Raw genomic sequence first — 24,309 nt, 5'->3', positions numbered from 1 at the left:
ACATAAGTATCTCTGAGGACAGAAAAGCTGCTCCTTGGGGCTGTTCTCTCTTCCTTTCTTGCCTCCCTTTCCCCTCACCCCTGCATTTGACTCTGTAGTGTTTATAACATATTCCTTATGATATCCTCAAGCTTATTTATGGTATATATTCACTGATAGAAGACAACAAAACTAAAAGTACTTAGAAATATTGCTTTGTTTACCTTATTAAATGCTTTATATCAGCTCTTTTCAACAGACTGAGCTGAAAAATGTTTCTTTTAACTTGCTGCATTGCATTTTATTTACTGAGTTAGGGAACAAAAACAGTTTGGTGATTTATATGTTAATATTAAAAGTATAGAGTTTCAGGGCCTTTGTGCTCCTCACTCCCATGAGGATGGATTTTTAGCTGTGTGTTTTTTTTCCCACCACTGTATCCCCAGCATCCAGAACAGTGCTTGGCACAGAGTAAAAATTCAATAAACATTTGTTGGACCAATGCATGAAAAGGCATCACAACCACAAACAAACTCCAAACCATCTTTATTAAAAACTATCAATATAGTATAAAAATAGCTTCAATTATATAGAATACAGAAATATAGCTCTACAAAATTAAATTATTTTCACACAGTTTAGTGTATAGACTAAAGTTTTAGTAACATTTAATAATATTTTTTAAAATATCCAAAGTATAAATCCTTGTTCTCAAAAATTTTTAATGCTGAATACTTTTCCTCAGCTTCTTTCCAACATTTTGTGCAGTAACAGGTATGATTTAGCTGATTCCTTGGTTTTCAACCAATGGATATTTGATAATAATAGTAGCAGCAGCTAACACTTTTATAGCACATAACATGTGCCAGGAGCTATTTAGAGGGAACTCACACACACAACAATTATTCACAATATTCTCAAGATTGTTCAAAGCAGACAAACCTACTAAATTGGTTTCATAAGTTTTCTCATTTGTATTAGAAATATAAAAAAGCAGGCACTGCAAATTTACTATCTTGCCTGTATGCATCATCATTAACAGTCCCTTGGCACAAATAAGAAATTTTCTGTTGCTAAGTATAGTTCTCTAACCCCACAAAAAGAAACCAATGAGAGCTAAGGAAAGGGGATGGAAGAGCGGGAGTAGAGTCTAAAATGGAATTGTTGGGGGCTAAAAATACAGGGCCAGGCAAAAGTAGGTTTATAGTTGTGAGTACGCAGAACACAGTTTATTTTAATGATTTTATTTAATTATTTTATTATTTGCCATATGAACAACTGTAAACCTACTTTTGTCCCACCGTGTATATGATGGTGATAAGACAGTACTTGATATTTTTAAAAATAGTAGTTATATAATCTTTTGCATTAATAGTCTTTGGTGAAAGGGACCATCTGCAGGATGCTAACAAAATCCAACTTAAGAATGTTTCTATACTTGCAAAAGAGTATATACCTCTATGGTATCTGCACTGTCACTTTGTCCCCTTTATTTAATAAAGTGGCAGATAGGTATTTATTATCTAGTAATCAGACTAATCTACTTTCAGATATGACTATGAACATACTTGGAAAAATGGGCTACTAAGTTTATTTGCAATGTTTACTTCAGTATCCATTTAGTGATGAAAACCAAGATGTTTGGTTTCATTTTTTAAAACTGCAATGTCTGTACAATGTGGACATTATGGTATACATCTATAACATAGCAAATGATTTCTCCTTATTAACATTAGTAGTTTGCTTTATCTTTTTGTTTCAGTTACTGAGTGGTGGTCAATATGATTCTTTGACACCAGGAAAGCAGTTCAATAGATTAAAATTTCATTAAATGAAGAAAAAAAGTCCGCTATGATAAACCCCAAGTTTTCAGTCTGTTTGAAAAATCTGAGGTGATCAGTAGCTGCATTTATTAAGAATTCTCAGTATTAAAAATAGGTCATGGTGTTTTGGGGGAAAATATAAACAAATTTAAGACATTTAATAAATACTTTTAAACAAAGTGCCTTAATACCCATGATACCTTACTGCCCTGAGCTCAGAGAGGTACAAAGACTTGCTTGTGGTCACAGCACTAATTAGTTACACGACCGGGTCATGTTCCCCCAATTTCATGATTCTGTCACCAGATTCATTATTAATCTTGAGATAAATACACAACAAACTGAGTATTTTTCCAAGATAAATATTTCCTATATCAATTTTATATAAAACACTTCACATTACTTCAAACTAGTCAATAAATTAATGTTTTATATCAAAATGAAAATAAGTTAACAATTCCTACTTCATATTTTGATCAAATATCTTTTCAAAAGTCTCACAATACTATTAAGGTCTAGTGCATCAAATCCAACAGTATATGATCTCAGTATTTAACAATATTATGTTTAATATTGAACAGTTCAATATTAAACCTTATCTTCTGTGTATGGATTTCAGCAATCCCAACACTGCTCAATGCTCCATGTAGTGTTGCTGTGCAGCAAGAAAACAGTTACAAGGTCAATCCAAAGAACAACTTAAAAGCCATTTCAATTGCAATTTCTGTGACTGAGTCATGAAAACAGACATAAAGTTCTTGAACTTTGGGATGAAGAAAGAGTCTCCTGTAGAGGAAGAGAAAATACTTATTTTAGAAATTCAAAAAACAAAGAAAAGTTAAAACTTTCAATTCATTTTATTTTTTTGTTTCTGAAAGTATCAGTAATAAACTGAAACACAAATCTAAATCTATAGTAGGGGGGAAATGCACCTAGGTTTACTTTGAAATAATATATGCCTTAGGTCAATTATTTTTGTTTTTCCAGAGTGTAAAAAGCCTATTTTACCAATATGCTTTACCATGTCCCTTGGTTTTTATTTTATTTTTTTTAAAAATATATCTTTATTGATTTCAGGGAGAGGGAGAGAGAGAGAGAGAAACATCAATGATGAGAGAGTCATTGATTGGCTGCTTCCTGCACGCCCCCGACTGGGGATTGAACCCACAACCCGGGCATGTGCCCTGACTGGGAATCGAACCACGATTGCCTGGATCCTAGGTTGACACTCAACCACTGAGCCATGCCCAGCCAGGCTCCCTCAGTTTTTAAATATTAAATTTAGTCATCATGATAAAGCCAATGGTGATACCCTCATTTTAAGTACAACAGTTATTAAACATTGCCATTTACTTTCTAAAGGTTAATTATTATTAAAACATTAAATATATGATAGGTTTTTTGCAGGTAGTATTGAATTAGGATTAACAATGAAACTTGACTTGTTTTTCTTAAAGAGTTAAAATCTATTTAATCAATCCTACTATATATAAATCTAACTATTTAAATCAGGGATTGTTCTGCCTGACTTCCTTAAATGTCTCTATTCTACACAGATCTGCGTCACCAGAATTCAGCACCTCTTGATTCTTTCTATTCCAGTTGCTGTGAATGCAGGTAAGGCTCCACTGCATACCTGCATGTGTGCCTAACTTCCTATCTCTATTCTTTCATGTATCCATACCATCCCATTTGCTGCTCCCAGCTTACTTGTCCAATAGCACAGCTCTAATCACACCACACAGAACTGAACTTAATGCTGATGATCCCAAGCGTGGTTGGTTATACATCAGAATCACAAGGAAGCTTACTGGGGTAGGCATCTCTGATTTAACAAGTGACTCAGGTGATTCTAAATCCCATTTATACCAGCACACGGGAATTACTGCTTTGGATCACATTTGTAAAGTGTTTGTCTCAACTCAGAGACCCTTCAGTGGCTCACTATTTCCCTCAAAATTCAATTTCTTAGTCAGAATTGAAGGCTCTCTGCTTTCCAGCTTGATCTTTTTCACTTTCTCTTTGTATATGCCATTTGTTTACCACCCTGGCAAACCAGTCTACTCATTGCTTTGCCTTATGATTTCCCTTATTTGGGTCTTTGTTCATCCCTTCTTTCTCCTAAAATGTTGTATCCAAATCCAATTCATTTTCTAAGCCAGATCAAATGGAATCTCTAAGCCTTTCTTTGTAATCCTAGATTTTCCCCTTTTCTGAATTCCCATAGCATTTGGTTGTACCAAGTAATTTATTATCATCTATCTATCTATCTAATCTATCATCTATCTCTCTATATAGATATATAGATATATCTATATTATATCCATAAATATATAGATATCTGAACATAGTTCATATTTCTTCTGCTAGATATAAGACCATTAGATGCAATGAGTGTGATTTTATCTTTTTTTTTTGCCATACCACCCACCCACCACCACAGTTTGCCAGGCACAGCTGCATTTACCAAATCGTTATATATTTATCAAGATATGTGTTAGGTGCCAGTAGTGGTCAAGATAGATATGATCCTGACCTCAAAGAGCTAACATTCTAGTGAGGGGAGAAAGACCATAAACAAACAAGAAAATAAATAATAAAGGAGTTATATAACAGAGCGTGGCCAAATAGCCCTTTTAATGCAGGAAAGAGATCATGGATCCTCTCTTTGAGGAGATGACATGTTAGCACTGGTCAGAATATCAAGGAGTTGGGCATGCAAAGGTTAAGTGGCAGAACATCCCCCACACAAGGAATAGCAGGAACAAGATTTGATTGGTGCCAATGTGGCTGCACATACGGGATGGAGGAGGAGAGTGACAGAAGGTAGAAACAAAGAGGTGGGTAGGGGCTAGGTCAGGCAGGGACTTCTTGCTGTTGGGGGTTGATGGGGAGGAGGGTGAAGGGAAGAAGGAAAGAAGGAAAGAAGGAAGTAGGGATGGAAGGAAGGAAATAGTAAAATTGTGAAGTCATTGTTTTAGTTTATTACTAATATAATTTTGTAAGATAACTAAATAAGCTATTTGTTGTTCTTTGTTTTTTTTTTAATCCTCACCCAAGGATATTTTTTTTCACTGCTTTTCAAAAAGAGTGGGAGGGAGGGAGGGAGAGAGGGAGGGAGAGAGGGAGGGAGGGAGGGAGGGAGAGAAACATGGATGTGAGAGAGACACATCGATTGGTTGCCTCTCACACTCGCCCTGATTGGGGCCAGGAACGAGCCTGCAACGGAGGTGCATGCCCTTGGCCAGAATCAAACCCGGGACCCTTCAGACAGTGAGCTGACGCTCTAACCACTGAGCCAAACAGGCTAGGGCAAGCTATTTGTTTTTAATAGAAAAGACTTGGGAGGAATTTAAAGGAGATACTTAGCAAATAAAATAAAATTCTGAAACATATTAAAATATTATAGTTAGATTAATAATTGCATGCCTATATCTTAAACCTTATCTCCTTCACCACTTCTCTTTCACTTTTCTAACATTTTACTTCACTTTCAAATGCTTTTTTCCACTTACCCTACTACCCAGTAAGCCATAACTGGTGGTGCTTTTCTCTGATCAGTCCAGTTTTCAGGTGAGCATTCAAACAACACCCCATGTTCTTTCACAGGGTTTAGAGAAGACATTGAATTTGTAGAACCTGAATGATGAGCATTTTGTGCTTTCTTTTTCTGTAAATTAATAGGTATTATTAGTATTAACTGGTATTAATAGTGTTACTTTAAAATGTTTTCACATACAGATTTGAATTGGCTGATCCTAACACTTAAGAGCCTGCACTGACATTCTTACCTGCAGGAAAATTTCTACTCTTTCTCATACTTTAAATACCATCTCCTAAAAAAGACTTCATGAATAAAGTATCCCTTGACTCTTGCAGGGAACATTTTGTTCATAGCCCTGTATTAGTATTTACATTATTATATCATATTAATTATATTAATTATATTAATTGTATTGTATTGTATTGTATTGTACTGTATTAGTAGTTTATAGCTCTTTCTTCCCCAGTACAGGATAAGCTTCTTTTCCAGGGCAGAGACAATATACTATTCATCTTTATATATTTTTAAAGTGCTTGGCACATAGTAGGTGCTTAATGAATAGATTACTAATGAGTAGATTAGTAAACTTAAAACACTATTATCTCTTCCCTGATGTATCTCTTTAAATTTCCCATTGATAAAATCATTAGCCAAGTAATGACTTCTGTGGAATACAGACTTTTTGTAAGGCTTGGGCCAAAACAGTGGAGTAGTCCTTGGTTCTTCTTTCTCTCATAATCCTTACTTAATCCATCAACAAATCCTTTTGTTTTACCCTCCAGAATACATCCAGAACCCAGAAGCCACTATGTTTCTTGCTCTGAGAATTTCCATAGCTGGACATATTGATGAAAGAGCTTTTAGAGAGAATATTTAGAGATATGGAAATGAAATTGGCATAAAACTATATTTACAGCAGTGCCCTACCTCTTCCATCAAGGTCTGTTGGAAAACCGCACGAATGGAGAGACAACACTGATGGAAATTCTTTATTAGCTGAGGGTGGATAGAGCCACTTAGCTGGGCCACTTCTTCATGGGTAGGAGTAATAAAGATCCCTTGCACTGTTTCTAAGGCAACATAGTGGAAAAGTGTGTTCTCAGGACCAGAAGTCAATCTTGAAGGAAAAAAAAGGAAAAGAAAAAAGATATTTAAGTAAACTTAAAAATATTGCTTTATTTTGAATTGTGTAGACTTCTAATTAGCTTTTAATCTACAATATAATATTAGGAGTCTAATTAGGGAAGGGAAACTAGGCCAAACATTTAATTCCCTCTTCCTCTTTAACTGAAGTACTGGCTAGAGTTATTATCAATTCCCTAATGGAGGCAAGTATTACATGTTATGCAACGATAAACAAACAACAATTCAGTTGCAAGTAACTTAAGTAACGCTTTTGCTACACAACCCAAATTGGCCAACACCCTTTCTTCCATGGTTGGTACTGAATAACTCAGCCCATGTCTAGCCCAGATCTCTACAAGTCATAAACATGCTATCAGTCGAGGATGGATCACATATAAAAACATCTTCCAACAAACTAAACACATTTAAGTAAGCAGCATAAAAGCCTTTTACCATGATAGTTAAATTGATGATCCTGAAGAAAAATAAAATTATTACCAACTGCAGAGCTGGGTTAATATTCTAGAATACCATGGCAATTACTAGTTGTATTCTATTTCTCATTATTACAGTCTGACTTCTCTTCTGTTCTCTTACTATTTTCATTTCTCCATTCTTCTCTATCCTTTCTTACCCTATTTAGGTCTCAGGCCAGCCAAACCTATACATACTTCTTATTTCTACCATTAGCAAACAGAGCTAAAGAATAACAACAACAACAACAACAAAATAATAATAATAATATACTGAATGCCCTCTGTGGCAGGGTAGGTGCTTTAAAATATCTTACTCTAAATTCTCATAATGACCCTGCAGAGTATTAAATATTACCCATCCTCGTTTTAACCATGAGGAAATCAATGTTCAGAGGACTTGGATTAACTTTCTTGAGGTCACACAGCTAAGTGGCTGAGCTCCGCTGACTCTCTAACTTGATGCATGATTCCTTGCTTTTTTCTCTCCAGTGCTGACTTCTGATTGGCAACCTTTAAATATATAGACAGCAGTTCCCCACCTGCATCTCAAATTATAATTCTGGTATCTATAGTAAAAAATTCCTTCAGCTGATTTATTTTTTTCCAGCCATGAGCACAGAGTCAAGGAAAAGGCATATTTCAGTTCTTAGCCTAGATACTGCCTCGGTAATCCCTGCTAGGACTGGGAATAAGCACTCTGGGGTAAGGAGTATCTGGGTAGCACACCACAGCATCCACCAGAGCCTAAAAATAGTAAACTCTTATTTAAAAATTAGACACACAAAAGGAAGGTTAACTGTGGAAGAGAGGTAAAGGGGGACTTTCATATTTTGAACTATTACTTTGTTTGTGTTTTATCTCTTATGAGTATGTTTCCTATATGTGTAATGAAGAACACTGGAGAAATAGCATTGGAGAAATATTACCTTTGATATGTAATTCATAATTACAATCGTTGAATAAAATCTCTACATATTATGGACTTGTACATTCTCACTGTAAAATTTCCTTGAAGGCAGAGTTTAAGTGAAAAAGAGTATTATAAGGAAGTTTCTTACTTCACTGTGTTATATATTTCCAATTCTTTTTCTGAAAGGTCCTTTTTCAAGTTCCCCAAATGAAACGGATTTGGAAGGGTAGACTTCTTTTTAGTGACCTGAAAAATACAGTTAAGTAGATCAGTTTATATCTAAGAATGGAATCAAATAGCAGAAATAATGTAAAAACTAAATATCCTTCTAAGAGAACCATTCACTATTTTGCAGTGTTACCTTTAAATATTTTCAATGCTAACTTGTGCCTCTTGGCTTAGCCTTTGCTGTCAGAGTCCCCAGGGCCATGTCATAGGAGGACATGAAAGTTCTCCCCAAATACCTTCTACCACAGCCATTATGGAGCCTTTACCAAGTTTTGTTATAATTTATAGGTATGTGTACTTGTCTCCCTCTCCAGACTGCACTGCTCAAAGGCAGGGGCTGTATGTTATTCATCATCCTATCTCCTTTGTGTAGCATAGCCCTGATCGCAGAGTAGGTGTTCAATCAACATTTGTTGAATAGCTAAATCTTAGAAATTAATTCAGCTTTTCTTAGTTGTTGTTCATGGCTTCTTAATTCTTTCCAAATAGTCTTAAACTTTATTTCCTACCAATTTCACCAACTGAGATGAGTACAGTACATATCTGAGCACTTCCTAAATACATCCACTTAGGACTCCAAGAGTGCTCTATTGTTTGGAACTAGGAGATCAGTTCTATGGTTATTTGTGCCATGACACTCAGAATCTCATCTTTTATGCCTGCCCCTTCTCAGACTCCTCCTTTTTCATGCTTCGTCACCTCCATCCACCCAAATGACAACTTTTGAAAATATTTTTAAAAAGCAACAGCACTAGAATAGGTAGAAAGCCTCCTGGGGTGATTACTTTGATAATCATTTGGATATAATATGGTATTTTCATGGAATAAAAATGATAAATAAGCAGTCTGAAAAATGAACATTTTCTTTGCTGAATAGTCACATTTTCAATTCTTGAGTATGGAGACAAGACCTTCACAGGTGCAGACTAAAAGAAAAAAATCTATAAAAATATAGAATAGGCACGCACATATATTTTAAGTTACTGATTTTCTTTTTGTTTCTCCTGAACATTTTATTGGCTATTTAGTCAGATCAGCCCCCTAACTGCCACACAACTAGGCTGTTCCCTGTTAACATCATGAACACAGAAGAATAAGATGAACAGGGAGAGCAGGAGTAAAGAGTTTCTGTACTTTTCAGTAGTGTCAAAACAGCTGTCTTGGATATTGTTATTTCTTCTTCTTCTGAGTTGTAAATTACTGGTTTCCCAACAGTGACTAAAACAACCACCAATTCAAATGAAGAATGATCTGCCACTAAAAATTCTATTGCAATTTTAAAATAAGGACTGGAAAGACAGTTTAGCTCCCAGGATGTACACACTTGAATGAACACACACCTTAAGCAATGCCCCACTTTCTTCTAAGCCATCAGATTCTCTTTGCCTCCGTACTGCTTCCGGTGTTGTGTGGGGGCTCAGGCCAACACCTTCTCCACCTTCACAACCATTGTCAGATCCTCCACTGTTTCGGGAAGGACTGGGCTTACGTGTCTTTAAGGAATAGTCACCAAAAAGTGTTCTTCTGCAGGTTGGAGAGGTTGCTACTTTGGAGGTACCTTGTAGTCTACTGAGGATAGGTGAGGTTGTCAAACAATCTAATTTTTCATGTGATCCAGCAAGGAACCAGTCAGCACAAGACAAGCAGGGGCTTGGAGAAGATGCCAGCCGTTCATTTATGCGGCAGTCTACCCCTTCTAGCTGATGAAGAGTTGTTTTGACCTGATCCACGTATATACAGTCTGGTCCAGGATTCCCAATAGCTGTGGATGCGCAGCCTCCAGCTTCTAATAGTACACACAACATATAATGCCTCTGTAAGAAAAAAAAGTTACTAGTATAGATTTAGCTACATGGAGATATTTATAGGCAATATGCATGTATCAGTTTATGAATACTGAAGACATATGGACATATAGCATAACCATGTGATGATTTTTTTTTAATCCTCACTTGAGGATATTTTTTCCATTGCTTTCTCAGAGAGTGGAAGGGAGAAAGAGAGAGAGAAACATCAATGTGAGAGAGACACATCAATTGGTTGCTTCCTGCACGTGCCCTGACCAGGGCTAGGATGAACCTGCAGGGAGGTACGTGCCCTTGGCTGGAACCAAACCCGAGACCCTTCAGTCCATGGGCCGATGCTATGACCACTGAGCAAGACTGGCTAGGGCCATGTGATTATTAAAGTCTCCTCCCTCCCCTTTCCTTCTTAGTTATGCTCAGTGCTTCTTGATCACCCTTGAAAACGAATCTCATATCAGCTTATCCTGATAAACCATCAGTCACTACTTTTGGCATATGGAATTCCCTAAAGTGGCTTTCAAAGTGCCTCAGTTACTGGAAGTCCTTTCACTTATAATCACATGTTTATTCTGATTCTATATTCTTTTTATGTCTCTTTTTAGTTCCCAAAACAAAAAAGAGGGTAAAACCACTGTAGAAATGGGAACAAAAGATCTTAAGAACTTGCTACAATCTTATCCTGGGTTTCATTTATATTTCTCCATGAGTATTAAATGGATGCTGAAGAAAAGGAATAATGGGCATGTAACATTTTTTTGAATACTTGTATTTGACATGCTCATAATTTTAAATTATCATATTTGTGTACTTATTTAGATAGTAAATGGCAAAACAGAACAAAAACAAACAAAAAACCAAGAAACCGAGGTAAACTCACCCAGCCAATAATTAGCAAAAAGTATCTCCCTTCAGGTTCCTGAAAGGCTTCAGTGTTTGAGTCTGTAGAAGGTTGGAGGTGATAGCGAGGAAACACTTCTCTCCATATTATCAACTGACCAATTCTTTGTTTTGCTGCTAAAGGCAATAGGCCATAGTGTCGACAGTATACAGCAATATCAATAAGATCATCCTTAGGCAAATGACTGCATATCAAATAACCCTTGAATTTAACCACAAAGAACAAAGGTCAACCAGTGATATCAAGCAATAATCCCATAATATATTTCTAAGAGCTTTTTGTAGGTACTTCTTCAATAATCCCATAATATATTTCTAAGAGCTTTTTGTAGGTACTTCTTCAGTTGGCTTAAAAATATTCCAGTTTCAAATGGAATAAATGAAGACATAGTAAAAATAATTTTTTCTCCCTGAGGTCAACTAGAGATGAAATATTTATGATAACTTAAGTCTACAACAGGTAGACGGTAGCACAAAGCAAGGTCACTTCTGAGTAGTATAAGCCTGAGTGGCAAAATTACAACAGAACTGAATTCTGAGGACGGAAAGTGGAGAATCAGTTGAAAAATGAAAACACTTAAATTCATTTGATGCTTAACTTTCTTTTTTAAACTTTATTTTTATTGTTGACACTATTACAGATGTCCCCATCCCCCTGCCCCCGCCCCCATTCTCCCTGACAGCTGTCAGTCTGTTCCATGTATCCATGCCTCTGGATAAAAGCTTTATTAAAAAGATGCATGGTGATGTCTGAAGATAAGAAACAAGGATACAACTGGCAAAAGGAAATCTAGAAAGTACTCTCCTCTTTTCACACTTGGTTTTTTGAGTATAGTGTCTCCTTTACAAATTTACAAATGCTTTAGAACACAATGAAACCAGAAATATTTAATTTCTGAAGGTACAAGTTTTAAGATCTTAATTTTAAAGGTACCTACATTCAGAAGAAAAGAGAGAGAGAGATGCATTTTTCATGTTTGTAAAAGTTTGAGAAAACTTAGGTCTGTTCATATAGCAGTTGGGACATTTATAAAAGATTGAAGCTTCAAATTACCTTGTAAAACAGAGAAGACCCTAAAATTGTGTACAGCCGTCTCATGTCATAGTAATCCTCAGACTGGGGGGGAAAAAACCACAGTGGATTTAAAAATCCTAGTTAAGCAACAACAGTTAAAATGGCAATTACATTCTTTAGTAACTTAACTTTTCATTGTACCTTTATTAGAAATCAATATATTAGGATATTAGGGTGAAAGATAGTGTACAAAAGAAGTATTTTGACTTAAAACAATCTTATTTTTGATTCTTATAAGAAACTGTTGATTAGAGACATCCAAGAATAAACATAAATTTGTTATACTAAGAGAGATTAAAACAAATGTATCAAGACAAAAAGCTTCTACACTATACATCATCTATGATATCTAATATTACCATATACTATTTTTGAAAGTACAAATTGGTATAACTTACTTGGGGACCACTGAGTAGTATGTAAAAAAAAAAAATTTAAACATGTACTTTTAATAGTAGAATTATTTGTAATATACAAAAATTGGAAGTGATTTTAAAAATGGAGAATGGCGAACAAAGTTAGGTATGTTCATAACACATTATCATACCTGTGTTAAAAATTAAGGGTGACCTATATGAGCAGGCACAAAATGTTTTAGGCTATACTGTTTCACAAAGAATGCAAGCTGCAGAACAAAATATCACTATGATCTAGTTTTTGTTAAAAATAGCACCACCGATAATACACATGTATATTTTCAGGCCCTAATCTGCATTCAGCCATTTCTCTTAGGAGTCATGGTTCTTTAGCAAGAAATATTATTTATACACCATGTCCTGGGTGCTGATGGTCTTCATTACTACTGGGGATGGTCATGATTTCTAAGCCTTTTTACTGGACAGAGCTAGGAAATACATTTTTTTTTTTTTTTAAGATTAAATACTGATACTTTCCATTTAAATTCAGATCTACAGGGTTTTTACTTAATTTAATCAACATCACATGTATGTCCTGTCTCACAAAGCCCAGTTCTTGATACTAATATAATTAATCATTACATATTCATTATGTAACAAATATTTTTACTGAGTAGAAAATCTTAAGGCAAGCAAAATAGATTTCGTCCTTATCAAAATGGAGACCTAATGTTATGTATTTCAAGGTTATTACATGCCCACTTGCAAAATATTTAAAATAATGAATGATTTACAAAATGAGAAATCAATATTGCCTTTCCTAAAATTTACTGCTTCTCTTACCAGTTCTGCAAAATCTGCAGCCTCCAAGTCACTCAGTGCTGTGTCTAATTCCATCTGTGTGGGGGAAAAAAGAATAACACAAACATTTAATTGATAATTACTTTTTAATCATGGCCATATAAAAGTGTTTATTACTTGAAGACCTGAATAAGTATCTTTCTCCTTTGTATTATTTAAGAACTGTCCCAAATAGAACATCTTGTTTTTAAGCTTTGCAATTGCAAAAAAGTTCATTTAACATATAGGCATTTGTCAGTTAAATCACAATTGCAAAATGGCTTCACTCTGTATTCAATATAAAATAATTTATAAGATTAAAAAATTGCTTTCAGTTTTAAATTGGAAAAAAATTTAAACATATTAAAATTCTTAGAGGAAAAATCAATCATAATGTAGCCAATCTATTTTGAGTTGATTTTGTTTTTCTGTTTCCTGTATATTTCTCAACAGATGGATTCTTAGAAAATATCAACATTCTTCCCTGTCTCTCCTATGTTTTGTGTAAAAGGACTGTTAATCTTTATTCATGGATTAAAACATGAAGGCAAGTGTTCCCTTGGAATCTGGCACAGTTTAACTACCCTACAGAGTTATTATAAAAATCTTTTACTTAGGATTTAGCTCTTGTTTCTATGGAAATTGCCTGAACTTCTTCATGCATTTTCCCCCTCCCTAAAGCATTCACAATTTAAAAACAATAAATTTAATCAGCAGTTGCATCTGTAATGCATATGCATATATTATAAACTATTGGCAATGAAAGTTTGTAGCAGATATGCTATTTGCAAAAAAGAATCCATTAAAAAAAAAAAAAAAAGTCCAAGGCACTCTCTGCAGGACTGTTTCACAAACTGTGTCTTACATGACAAAAGCTTTGGAAACATTAGTCATGCCTTTCATTGCTTTTCACACAGTATGACTTATTACTCATTTGTGGCCTACATTTTTCTGCATCTAGCAAATACTTCATGTTCTCCTTTCTGCAGCTATAGTTTCTCTAGAGAAAAACTACAGGACACAAAGGAAGTTACCCACTTGTGATTTTTTATTTCAGAAATGTTTAATGCTTTGCTATTCCTGCTACAGAACTCTGTAGGCTAATGTACAAGCTTGCTGTAATTATTTTCTCATATTCCTTAAAAGGTAAAGTATCTTTTCTCTTAATTATTCTAATGTACCTTTGGGGAAATGATTTTTAAAAAGAGAACATCTAGCAAACAAACAAACAAAATAAGGAAATTCTCAAACACCTGGGCAAAAAAACTGAACACCTCACTGTATGCTAAACTCAGGGCAAGTTAAATTTTTTCTAACTTAAAATAACTATCCACCTAAAATTTATTAGGCACAAGTAACCTCAAACACATATGTTTTCAACTACATTTTTTTTAAGGCATGAAATTCCTTAATATTTTTCATTAGAAGATATATAGTCATTAAACCCTACTATTTTTAACACAATAAGCAATTTCAAAGAGAAGTGTGTAAGTTCTTTGAGTTTGCTGGTAAAACAAAAACTTCAAGGGTAATTAGTTTTTAAAACTTTTCATTCATCAGAGACCTTTAGATCACTTTATAGAAGGTATCTCTCTCTCTTTCCAGAAAGCTTTGTTCTTAATTTTCTTAACCAGACTAAAAATTATAGAAAAAAAAAAATCTAAGCTATATACTCAATGTTTTCTGTGTATTAGTCTTGCCTACCCAACTGAACTACGGGCTAACAGAGGAGACTTTTCTGGATTCCCCAACGCATAATACAAATCTGAGTACTTGGCACAATGAAGACCGATCTCCACACAGTAGTGTTAGACTTAACAAGGATAAAAGCAACTAAAGCTTTGGTAAGACAAGCAACTGGTATGATTCGAGGCAACAAATAAAAAAAAAATACACACCAGAATTCACAGAGTGATTTCTCAGTTTGATATTCTTTTAGGTTAAGATAGATAAAAGCATATAGTCCTTTTATTCAAATGTATGCTAAATTAAGAAAAAATGCCAATAAAAAAGAAACCTGAATATAGGAGGTAGCCTTCACATGGAATTTATAGACCAAAATAGGCTATATTTTAAAATGTCTTAAACTTCTGCTTGGCCAGCGTGGCTCAGTGGTTGAGCATTGACCCATGAACCAGGAGGTCACAGTTCGAGATTCCTGGTCAGGGCACATGCCTGAGTTATGGGCTTGATCCCCAGTAGGGAATGTGCAAGAGGCAGCCGATCAATGACTCTCTCTCATCACCGATGTTTCTATCTCCCTCTCTTCCTCTCTCTGAAATCAATTTTTAAAAATTCTTAAATTTTTTTTCCATTAAAATGTCTTAAACTTCTTAAATATTCTTTTTTAAAAAATATTCTTAATGTATCCAAAATTTAAAGACATTGCCCCCCCCAAAATTAAGTATCTCTAGTCACAGAAAGAAGAGACTACCAATTTTGAATGAAGAGATTTTATTTAGTGACGAGGATCTGAGTCAGGGGAAAGAACCTGGACACGGCAAGATCAGATTAGCAGGCCTCATGAGATTGTACCTTCTGACTCACGAAATCGGCCTTGTATCTTTCAGAACAGAAAAGACCCCCAAATAAACATGAGACAGACTTTGGAGCCATGGTCTTTCTATCGAAAAGGTAAAGTGTTCTATTTACTTTGTCTATACTAAACACTTACGATTTCTTATGAAAATACTGGTGGGGGTAGAATTATATATATCATAAACTTTTTAGTTTTTACATGAAAAATGGTTATCATTGGCCTGAGATATCAAAAGTTGCAGCAACAGCAGTTGACAAAGCACAAAATACAAATACCAGAAAGTAAAAGTTTCCTCTAAACGTGCTCTAACTCCTCACTTCCTTCCAAGTAAAAACTATACAATAATACTCTAACCACTACAATTATGACTACAATGGGCCAGGCTAGATTCTAAGCACCTGACCTGTAACAGCATATAGCTCCTCCTCTATGAAGTAGCTATTATTACTGTCCCTATTTTACAGATGAGGAAACTCAGCAAAGCAACTGATATGTCAGTTTAAATTATTACTGAACTGTCAAAAAAGCACTTATTTGATTGTACATTAAAGAATTTTATGAAGAGTAGAGCCAAACTGGGTTTTTACTACAACATAGCCTAGTTTTCTTCATGGGCAGGGAACTGGCCACGGCATAGTGCCTCATTTACTACTAATCCAAGTGATGTGGCAAAATACACACTGTTGATGAGAAAAATGTCTGAAATGATCTTTGCAGTTATTCAGCAGTAAAGCTATTCTGGGTCTCCAGATATGACTAAAATCACATTGATGATACTTAACCATCATGAAGCCTTACCCTTCGGAAGCTATCTAGGGGACAAGGCAAAAGCTAATTGCATATGCGTATGTAAAGAAGGATTTTGCTATTGTTAGTGGAGATCTGTACTTTAACTAAGAATATTGTTTGTTAGCCAATCATTTCATCTACCTTTAATTTATATAGTAACGTAACCCTAACATAACCTTTCATTATAATATCAATGTCACAAAATTCATAAGTAAGAAATCACCACTTAATTATGATTTCTGAAAAGCATTCCAAGTTTGGACAAAGCTTAAATATTATAATAAGATGAAATTTATAAGAGCTAACTTCTATTTAGAAAGGAAAATTTGTCTAAGTTCACTGCACTGGACCTCCTGCTTCATCAACCACAATTGCCTTTTTGACCCTTACCCACAATCTTGAAAATAACTAAAAGCTTAAGGGGTGGAGAAGACAGAGAATTATAAGACAGCTGGTTCTGATTCTTATTTTATGACACTTAAGATTACCTTGATTTCCTGTGGAAGTGTGAGCCATCGCACTCCGGGGAGACTGTCTAAAAGAACTGAGCTGGAGGCCTCGTACTGCTGTGCACTGGGACTGGCCCTACTGTGCAGCTTGGCAGGCTGGAGTGCTCTTTGAAAGAACAGTTCAAAAAAATGATCCAAACGAGGAACATTATCAACCTGGCAAAAGGCACTGAAGAACCAAGAGCTCTAAGTTAGAACAACACATGGAAATGGTGGTCTTTTGTATCCTGTTAAGGGGACTGGATCTTTCCCAACCACATAAATTCTCTTCCTTACTCCTGTTCCTTAGTAAGAATTACTGCTATAATGTTACTGACGGAATGTGTTAAGAAATTCACCCTGTCAATATTTTTTACCCTAAAACCTAATCTCAAATGCACTGAGTAGTGGTACTATGGAAGAACCACAGGCTAATACAAGTGGTATATCTACGACAGAATGGGCTCAGGTACCCTTTTTGTAAAAAATGTGAGTTGTTTTTACCTCTGACTATCAACCATTTACAACTGTCAATATCTTTCAGGCAATATGGGAAAATAAAGAGATTTTTTGAGCTCTGTAATAAGCAGATCTGGCTTTGACTCTTATCACTGCACTTACTAGGTAGATATCACAGGAAAGTCATCTAACCTTTCTCTGAACTTTGTTTCCAACTCTGTAAAAATGGGGATAATACAATCTAATTCACATTCAAAGTATCTAGTATATAATAAATATAAGCACATATTAGGCTTATTACTTAGTAAGTACACAAATTAGCCTAAGTTATTCCTCCCCTCTTTACTAATGAAGGCATAACTATTGAAAAACTAAGGGGGAGGGGGGGAGAGAGAGAGAGAGAAACTTGGTTTTAGCCATGTAAAATAATACAGCATTGGAAAAGCTCACTGGATAGTATAATAACTGGTATATATCAGAACACTACTCACTAATTCATTCAACAAATTACTTGAGTGCCTACTATGTTCCAGGTGCTATTCTCATTGCTGGATGTACAGCAGTAAAAATATCAAGACAAAAGACAAGGTCTTCTCCTATGGAGCTCACAGTCTAGTGGAGAAAGACAAGTGAACAAGCAGTAAAACATGAACTCTTATGAAGGACTATGCAGAGAACAGGACCTTGTGAATGTGTGATGTAACTAGTTGGCTAATATTTTAGATCAAATGGTTGGGGAAGAGTCTCTTAGAATGGGGCATTTAAGCTGAGATCCCAATGTCAAGAAGGTCCAGTGATGCCCGGCCAGGCGTGGCTCAGTGGTTGAGCATCAACCTAGGATCCAGGAGATCACAGTTCGATTCCTGGTCAGGGCACATGCCCAGGTTGCGGGCTCGATCCCCCGCAGGAGGCAGCTGATCAATGACGACTCTCATCATTGCTGTTTCTATCTTTCTCCCTCTCCCTTCCTCTCTTAAAAATAATAATAAAATAAACCAACACAGTTTAAAAAAACAAGAAGATCCAGTGGGAGCAGAGAGTACAAAAGCCAAAGGTTGGCCAGGGTGCCTGCAGAACAATGCAGAAGGGTGGGTGTGGTTTGAGATCCAAAATCAGAAAGGTATGTAGGAGCCAGATAATGTGGAAAGATCACTCTAATTGCATTTGGAAATTAATTAAAGTGGACTTGACTTGGGGTGGTGAACATACAATACACTATACAGATGATGTATTATAGGATTGTACACCTGAAACCTATACAATTTTATTAACCAATGTCGCCCCAATAAATTCAATTAAAAATTAAATTTAAAAAAGGAAATTAATCAAAGTGACAAGATTGGAGCCAAGGAAACCAGTTAGGAGTTTACTGTAGTAGTGAGAGATGGCTATGGATAGAGAGGGTAATAGTGAAGATGGAGAGAAATGGATGGAATGGCTGATGTGGACTTGCTGATGGGTTGGCTGGGAATGGTAAGGGAAACTGTTATATCTTTACTTTGATCATAACACTAAACTTTGTTCATGTATAATCAGTTCTCTGTGGCTCAATGAGTCTTTCATATCTTTGGTAATCAGAAAAAAACCTTGTGATTAAAAAATTGTTGCAAAATGACTATTAACATCATATTGGATCCATACTGCTTTTTGGTTTTAAGAACTCAATGGATCTTCACATTTATGGCTTAGTTTGCCTTTCAAATTCTCACTTGAACAGGAAGAAACTAGTTAAATTCGTTGCCAACTTGGAGATGCTTCCAAATCAATGGAAGCTAAATTTCAAGATGAACTTCAGAGAAATTAAGAGTCCCTCTGCCCCAAAACTACTCCACTGAAATCTGCAGAACAACTCCAACTTATTATTTTCATGAATAGAACTCATTGCAAGAGTTTATTTTTTGACTATCTCTAGTTTTATGACAACAGAAAGCTTCAACTAGGGAAAAACATAGCAAGGTTTGCTCATCTAGTATAAATTTAAGGAGGTAGTTTATAACAACATCCTTACACTTCATTGGTTAAAAATGCCCTTATTGGTAAAAGGTAAAAGGCCTGTTTGTGGCTGCCTAGCCTTTTGTATTTCACACATTTGGAAAATGCTAATAAGTAAGTAATTGGGTTTGAGAGGAATGTGTCTCCTAAGCAGCTCTTGGAGAACACCGCAAACCAGACAATTTTCCCAGATGGCACAATCACAGAAAATTCCTTAAGGCTTCTTTGAGAACGACAGCAAAGATCCACATAGAGAAACAGAGAGCTGATACCACTGTGGCTTGGGAAAATGTATAAACTGATTTATATACTGATATACACCAAAGGATTTGAAAGCAAAGGTATCATTTTAGCTCTTTAGTACTGGGACTTAACACAAATCCCACAAAGAGAAAAATCTATTTTCCATCCATAATTTTACCTGTTCAAATGTTGAACAGTTACTCAGATATCCTTCTTCAGACCAAGAAAGATGCATCTCACACATTATGTTGTAAATTTAAAAAAGCAAGAGGCATAAATGTATAATATGAGCCTACATGTGTAAAAAAAGATTCATATTATACAGAAAATACATGGAAGGATACACAGGAAATTAAACAGTCAATACCTTCTCTATTGTGTCTTTTATTTGTTTTAATAGTGCATACTTTTTTTACTTAAAAATATTTTAGAAGGGAGTATCACATTTTAGGATAGTGAATTTGAAAATGGTTTTATAATCAGAGAAAAACACACACACACAAAAACACTGAAAATCTGCTATTATACCCAGCCGGCATGGCTCAGCAGTTGAGCACCAACATTTGATCCAGGAGATCACAATTTGATTTCTGGTCAGGGCACATGCCTGGGATTCAGGCTCGATCCCCAGCAGGGGGCATCCAGGAAGCAGCTGATCAATGACTCTCATCATAGATGTTTCTATCTCTCTCTCCCTCTCCCTTTGTCTCTCTGAAATCAATAATATACATACACACACACACGTGTATATATATATATATATATATATATATATATATATATATATATATATATAAAATCTGTTATGAACAAATGCTCTTACATTTGCCCCTATGGAAATATATCAAATCAAAGTACCATGTGGTTCATCATTATTTCACTGAAGTAACATACGAGACCAAAAAAAGAAAAAGCAAGGGATCAAGGGAAAAACTGCCTAGAGCTGTAATAAAAACCAATGATAAAGGATGAGAAAATAAGAAGGGAAAAAAAATCAAAACTCAAACAATTAACTTGCCAACCAAGGAATAGTAGTAGTAAGTGCAAAAGGTGATTGAGAATCACACACTTAAAACTTGAGATTCAATTCAAAGAAGTACTTACCTATCTAAAGAACCATACATAAATTTTAAGGTTTGGGCAACATCTTCTATCATATTCCTTAGCTGAGGAAGAGGAACTCTAAAAAAAATCAAAATCATTTCTTTACTTATAACATAATCAAATGATGCATATCCGAAAGAAGCAGACCAAATTTATAGCCTCTACTCAGTTCCTCAGCTGGTCCTTCCTCTCCCCTCTCTAATGACCTTTGCTGCCTTTATCTTGCCATTGTATTTTGTTTCTCTTTTGCCTTTTGGGCTACTATAAAAATAAAGACAAATGTTTTACCCTGCCACTACATCCTAAAGTATCTTATGATGGATGTTCTACAATTCTTTTAAACCCACACTTAAAAAAACCCCCAGCTTTTCCTTTTCATAATCCAACCCACTGGCTTCAGGAAGACTCTCAGCAGAGTCCTATGCTATTTTTATATAAGGGACTTGAGCATCGGCAGATTTTGGTATCCCTGAGGGGTCATGGAACCAATCCCCTGCTGGTAGCAAGGGATGACTGTAGTCCCTTTTTAGACAGAAAAACACACATTAGCTGGTTAAAGAGAGCCATCATCTAGTATATGTCAAAGCACCATTATCCCTTCGTGTTAAAATTTTTGAACCCTACATTTATGACAGATCATATCTCTGTTGAAAAGTAAAGTCACCTTCAAAACATAATCCTTTTGATATTTTTCACTGTAGCCTACTTTAGAGTTCCTGTTTGTGGTGTTAAAACAGGTCCATAAATTATGATACTCTTCCCCTCAAGAGATGGTGCTTAATTCCTTCCCCTTGAGCGTGGGCTAGAGTGGAAATGATAGTGTATCCATTCTAAGACTAAGTTATAAAGGTCTTGCAGCTCCCCCCTCTTTCTCTATTTTGGATCTTGCTTTGGGGTAAGCTCACTGACATGTTGTGAGGATGCTCAAGCAGCTCAGTGGAGAGGTCCATGTGACAAGGAACTGAGGCCTCCTGACAACTGCCATGTTTGTAAGGCATCTTCACATTGTATCCCTGGCCTACATTTTGACTGCAGTTTGGAGAGAGCCTGTGCTGGAATCATCCAGCTAAATTGTTCATGGATTCCTGACCCACAAAAATACTTATGAATAATAAATGTTTACTGTTTTAAGTCCCTAAGTTTTGGAGCAATTTGTTATGTAGGAAGAGATAACTAATACACTGTTATATAATGAAAGAAATCTGGTTAACAAAGTCATTAGTAATTAGAAAATAGTCATATTTGTGTTCAGATTGACTGGATAATGCATTTTTGGGGTCTAAGGCAAAACACTAAAAGAAAATTTGTCCAAACTTGTCTTTAAAGTTGTGTCAGTCACATAATATAGTATTTATTTTACATTTGGTTACTAATTGGTAGACAACATGTGATGATTTTATGGACCAGTAGGGAAAACTAAAGTGCGTATAATAGTTTAATAGAAATTGACCAATTCTTAAAGTAGGCAAGTCTCTAAATTACAAGTTTTACAAATCACTGAATCGGGACATAGACTAGTCTACCAGTAGTTAAATCCATCTCTTTGGGGCTGCTCTTCATATTCCTACCCCATTTCCTCTAGCTTTTCATGTGCTAAGACATTAGGGAAGCAATGTAGTACTAAGAAACTCAGACAGACTCTTGTTCAGTTTCCAATTCTGCCTCTTGCTGATTATGTGACCCTTGGCAAGTTATTTAGCCTTCTCTTCATTTTACTTTCCTCATTTATAAAATGGAACCAGGAATCATTAAGTCCATTTGGAGCTGACCTTGAAAATTAAATGAGATTAATGAATGTGAAGTACCTAATGCAGTTCTTAGGTACATGGTCATTGTCAATATCAACCCCTGCTCTTACGTCCAACTATTAAAAGAAGATATATTTTAAAATACTTGCAAACAAGATAAGAAGGAGACCATGATATTATTATAAGATGTACCATTAGAGAAGTCACTTTAGGGTTAAATATTCCTTATTTTGCCAAAGGTGCTCAAAATCAGGGCAAAACACCTTTCTGCTGACTGTAATTTGCCAAATCTCAACAGTCAAAAACTATAAACACTGTAAATGTGCAAAATCTAAACCATGGTATTGTCTAAAATTTGACGAGAGGACAAGCTCGTCTCTCAGTCACCTCTACTGGCAATATCGCAGAAGAAAGTGATTGACTGCCCCACCCTTACCAATTGGTCCAGTGGGCCCTCCTGCCCCTTTCTGCACTATTCATATCACATTAACACAAGTAACCACTGTACTAGTACAACAGACCTTTAAATTATAAAGCTGTTTAAGGAGTTTGCCTTTTGATGAAAATGTCATAATTTTAATGAAACAGACTTTATCATCATATTTGAAAGATGATTTTAAGGTAAATAAAACTCTCCACTTACTCTTCAGCAGGCAGGCCAATTAACAACAGCTTGTCAGATTCCTTCCAATAAGCCACATGAATTTGTTTCCCATTTAAAAGAAGGGATGAGCTGAGAAAAAATAAAGTAAAAGTAAAGTTAGAATATCTTTAAAGGTTATAAAATTATAAAGTCATTCAGGAAAGACTGCATATGGTATGATTTAAGAACTGCACGCTTAATGAGCACATATCTTGGCATATCCCTAACTGCCACACAGAAAAGACAAGGAATTGTAGGACAACAAAAATATATTCCGAAATATTTTTTTAAAACCACACAAAAACTCAAACAAAAGTAGACCCATTATAGAAAAAAAGAAAAGAAAAATAAATTCTTTTGCTAACATTGACTATACATTTTTTTTTTTCCAAAAGAAAGACTCCATTGCAGTGGATAATTTAACAAATTGTGTCTGCTTGCCTTCCTATGAACAGGATTTACTAAGAGATTACAAAGAAAAGGGGAAGACATGGTCCCAGCTTACAAGATAATAATTCATTATGGGACACAGATACAGAAACAGATAACCAAAATATAAGTCATATTTAAATGTGTTTCTTACAGAAACGTTTGTAGTGATAGATGCAGTCATCATGGTGGTGGTTTCAATGTCTATTCCTATGCCAATACAGATCCTACTGTACATTTTACATATGTGCAGTTTATTGGACTTCACTTATAGGTCAATGAAGGTGGAAAACAAATTAAGTGTGTTATAAAAAGAGACAGAATCATAAACTATGAAAACAGAAAAAAACTATTCCTTTTTATAGTGTGGGTATGTGATGGGAAGAAGATAAAATAAAAATATATTTGGTGTTTTCTTTCTTTAAATGAAAATACATACATCAGTCTTTACCTGTTAAGTCCTTAGGATATAGTGTACCTTCTATACTGTGGATGTGTGGGATTTTAAATATGAATTGCTAAATAGATGGTTTTTTTTCAAAAAGGATATGACTTTTGGCTTGAAGTTTAAAAATACATATATATTTAGACAGATGTTAAACTCTTAGTCAGACATTAATATTACTATAGCTTTAAGCAGTGTATGCAACAAGACACACACGTTGCTAAAGAATCCCTGAAATAATAATTATTTTAATACTTGTTTCACAAAAAAGTTTTTCTGCCTATATTTAAAAGCAAACCCACATGGAGAAATTTAAATCAAATTTTCCTTCTAATAAGATTAGAAAGGAACCATGCACCTTGAACACATTAT

At 35.2% G+C, this 24,309-nt stretch overlaps 1 protein-coding gene across 4 annotated transcripts in view; it reads right to left on the bottom strand.

The window, feature by feature from the left end:
• Positions 1-507: 507 nt before the first annotated feature.
• INTU (inturned planar cell polarity protein) overlaps positions 508-24,309 on the bottom strand; it is a 66,754-nt gene continuing 42,952 nt past the window's right edge. For 3 of the 4 annotated variants that reach the window (XM_081136275.1, XM_081136274.1, XM_081136277.1), the window contains 11 exons: positions 23,064-23,153; positions 20,673-20,750; positions 16,875-17,064; positions 13,062-13,115; positions 11,842-11,904; positions 10,768-10,989; positions 9,426-9,899; positions 8,006-8,103; positions 6,274-6,463; positions 5,318-5,472; positions 508-2,588 (listed from right to left, as the gene is read on the bottom strand). In XM_081136275.1, coding sequence (XP_080992401.1) covers positions 2,477-2,588; positions 5,318-5,472; positions 6,274-6,463; positions 8,006-8,103; positions 9,426-9,899; positions 10,768-10,989; positions 11,842-11,904; positions 13,062-13,115; positions 16,875-17,064; positions 20,673-20,750; positions 23,064-23,153 — 1,726 coding nt within the window. In that variant the 3' untranslated portion in view covers positions 508-2,476. The remainder of the gene's footprint in view (positions 2,589-5,317; positions 5,473-6,273; positions 6,464-8,005; positions 8,104-9,425; positions 9,900-10,767; positions 10,990-11,841; positions 11,905-13,061; positions 13,116-16,874; positions 17,065-20,672; positions 20,751-23,063; positions 23,154-24,309) is intronic. The other variant, XM_081136276.1, reaches the window with a different exon arrangement.

The sequence above is a fragment of the Miniopterus schreibersii genome, assembly GCF_964146895.1.
Source record: "Miniopterus schreibersii genome assembly, chromosome: 4".
NCBI classification, from domain to species: Eukaryota; Metazoa; Chordata; class Mammalia; order Chiroptera; family Miniopteridae; genus Miniopterus; species Miniopterus schreibersii.
The sequence above is the reverse complement of the archived record's forward strand: the minus strand, read 5'-3'. Positions and strand labels throughout refer to the sequence as shown.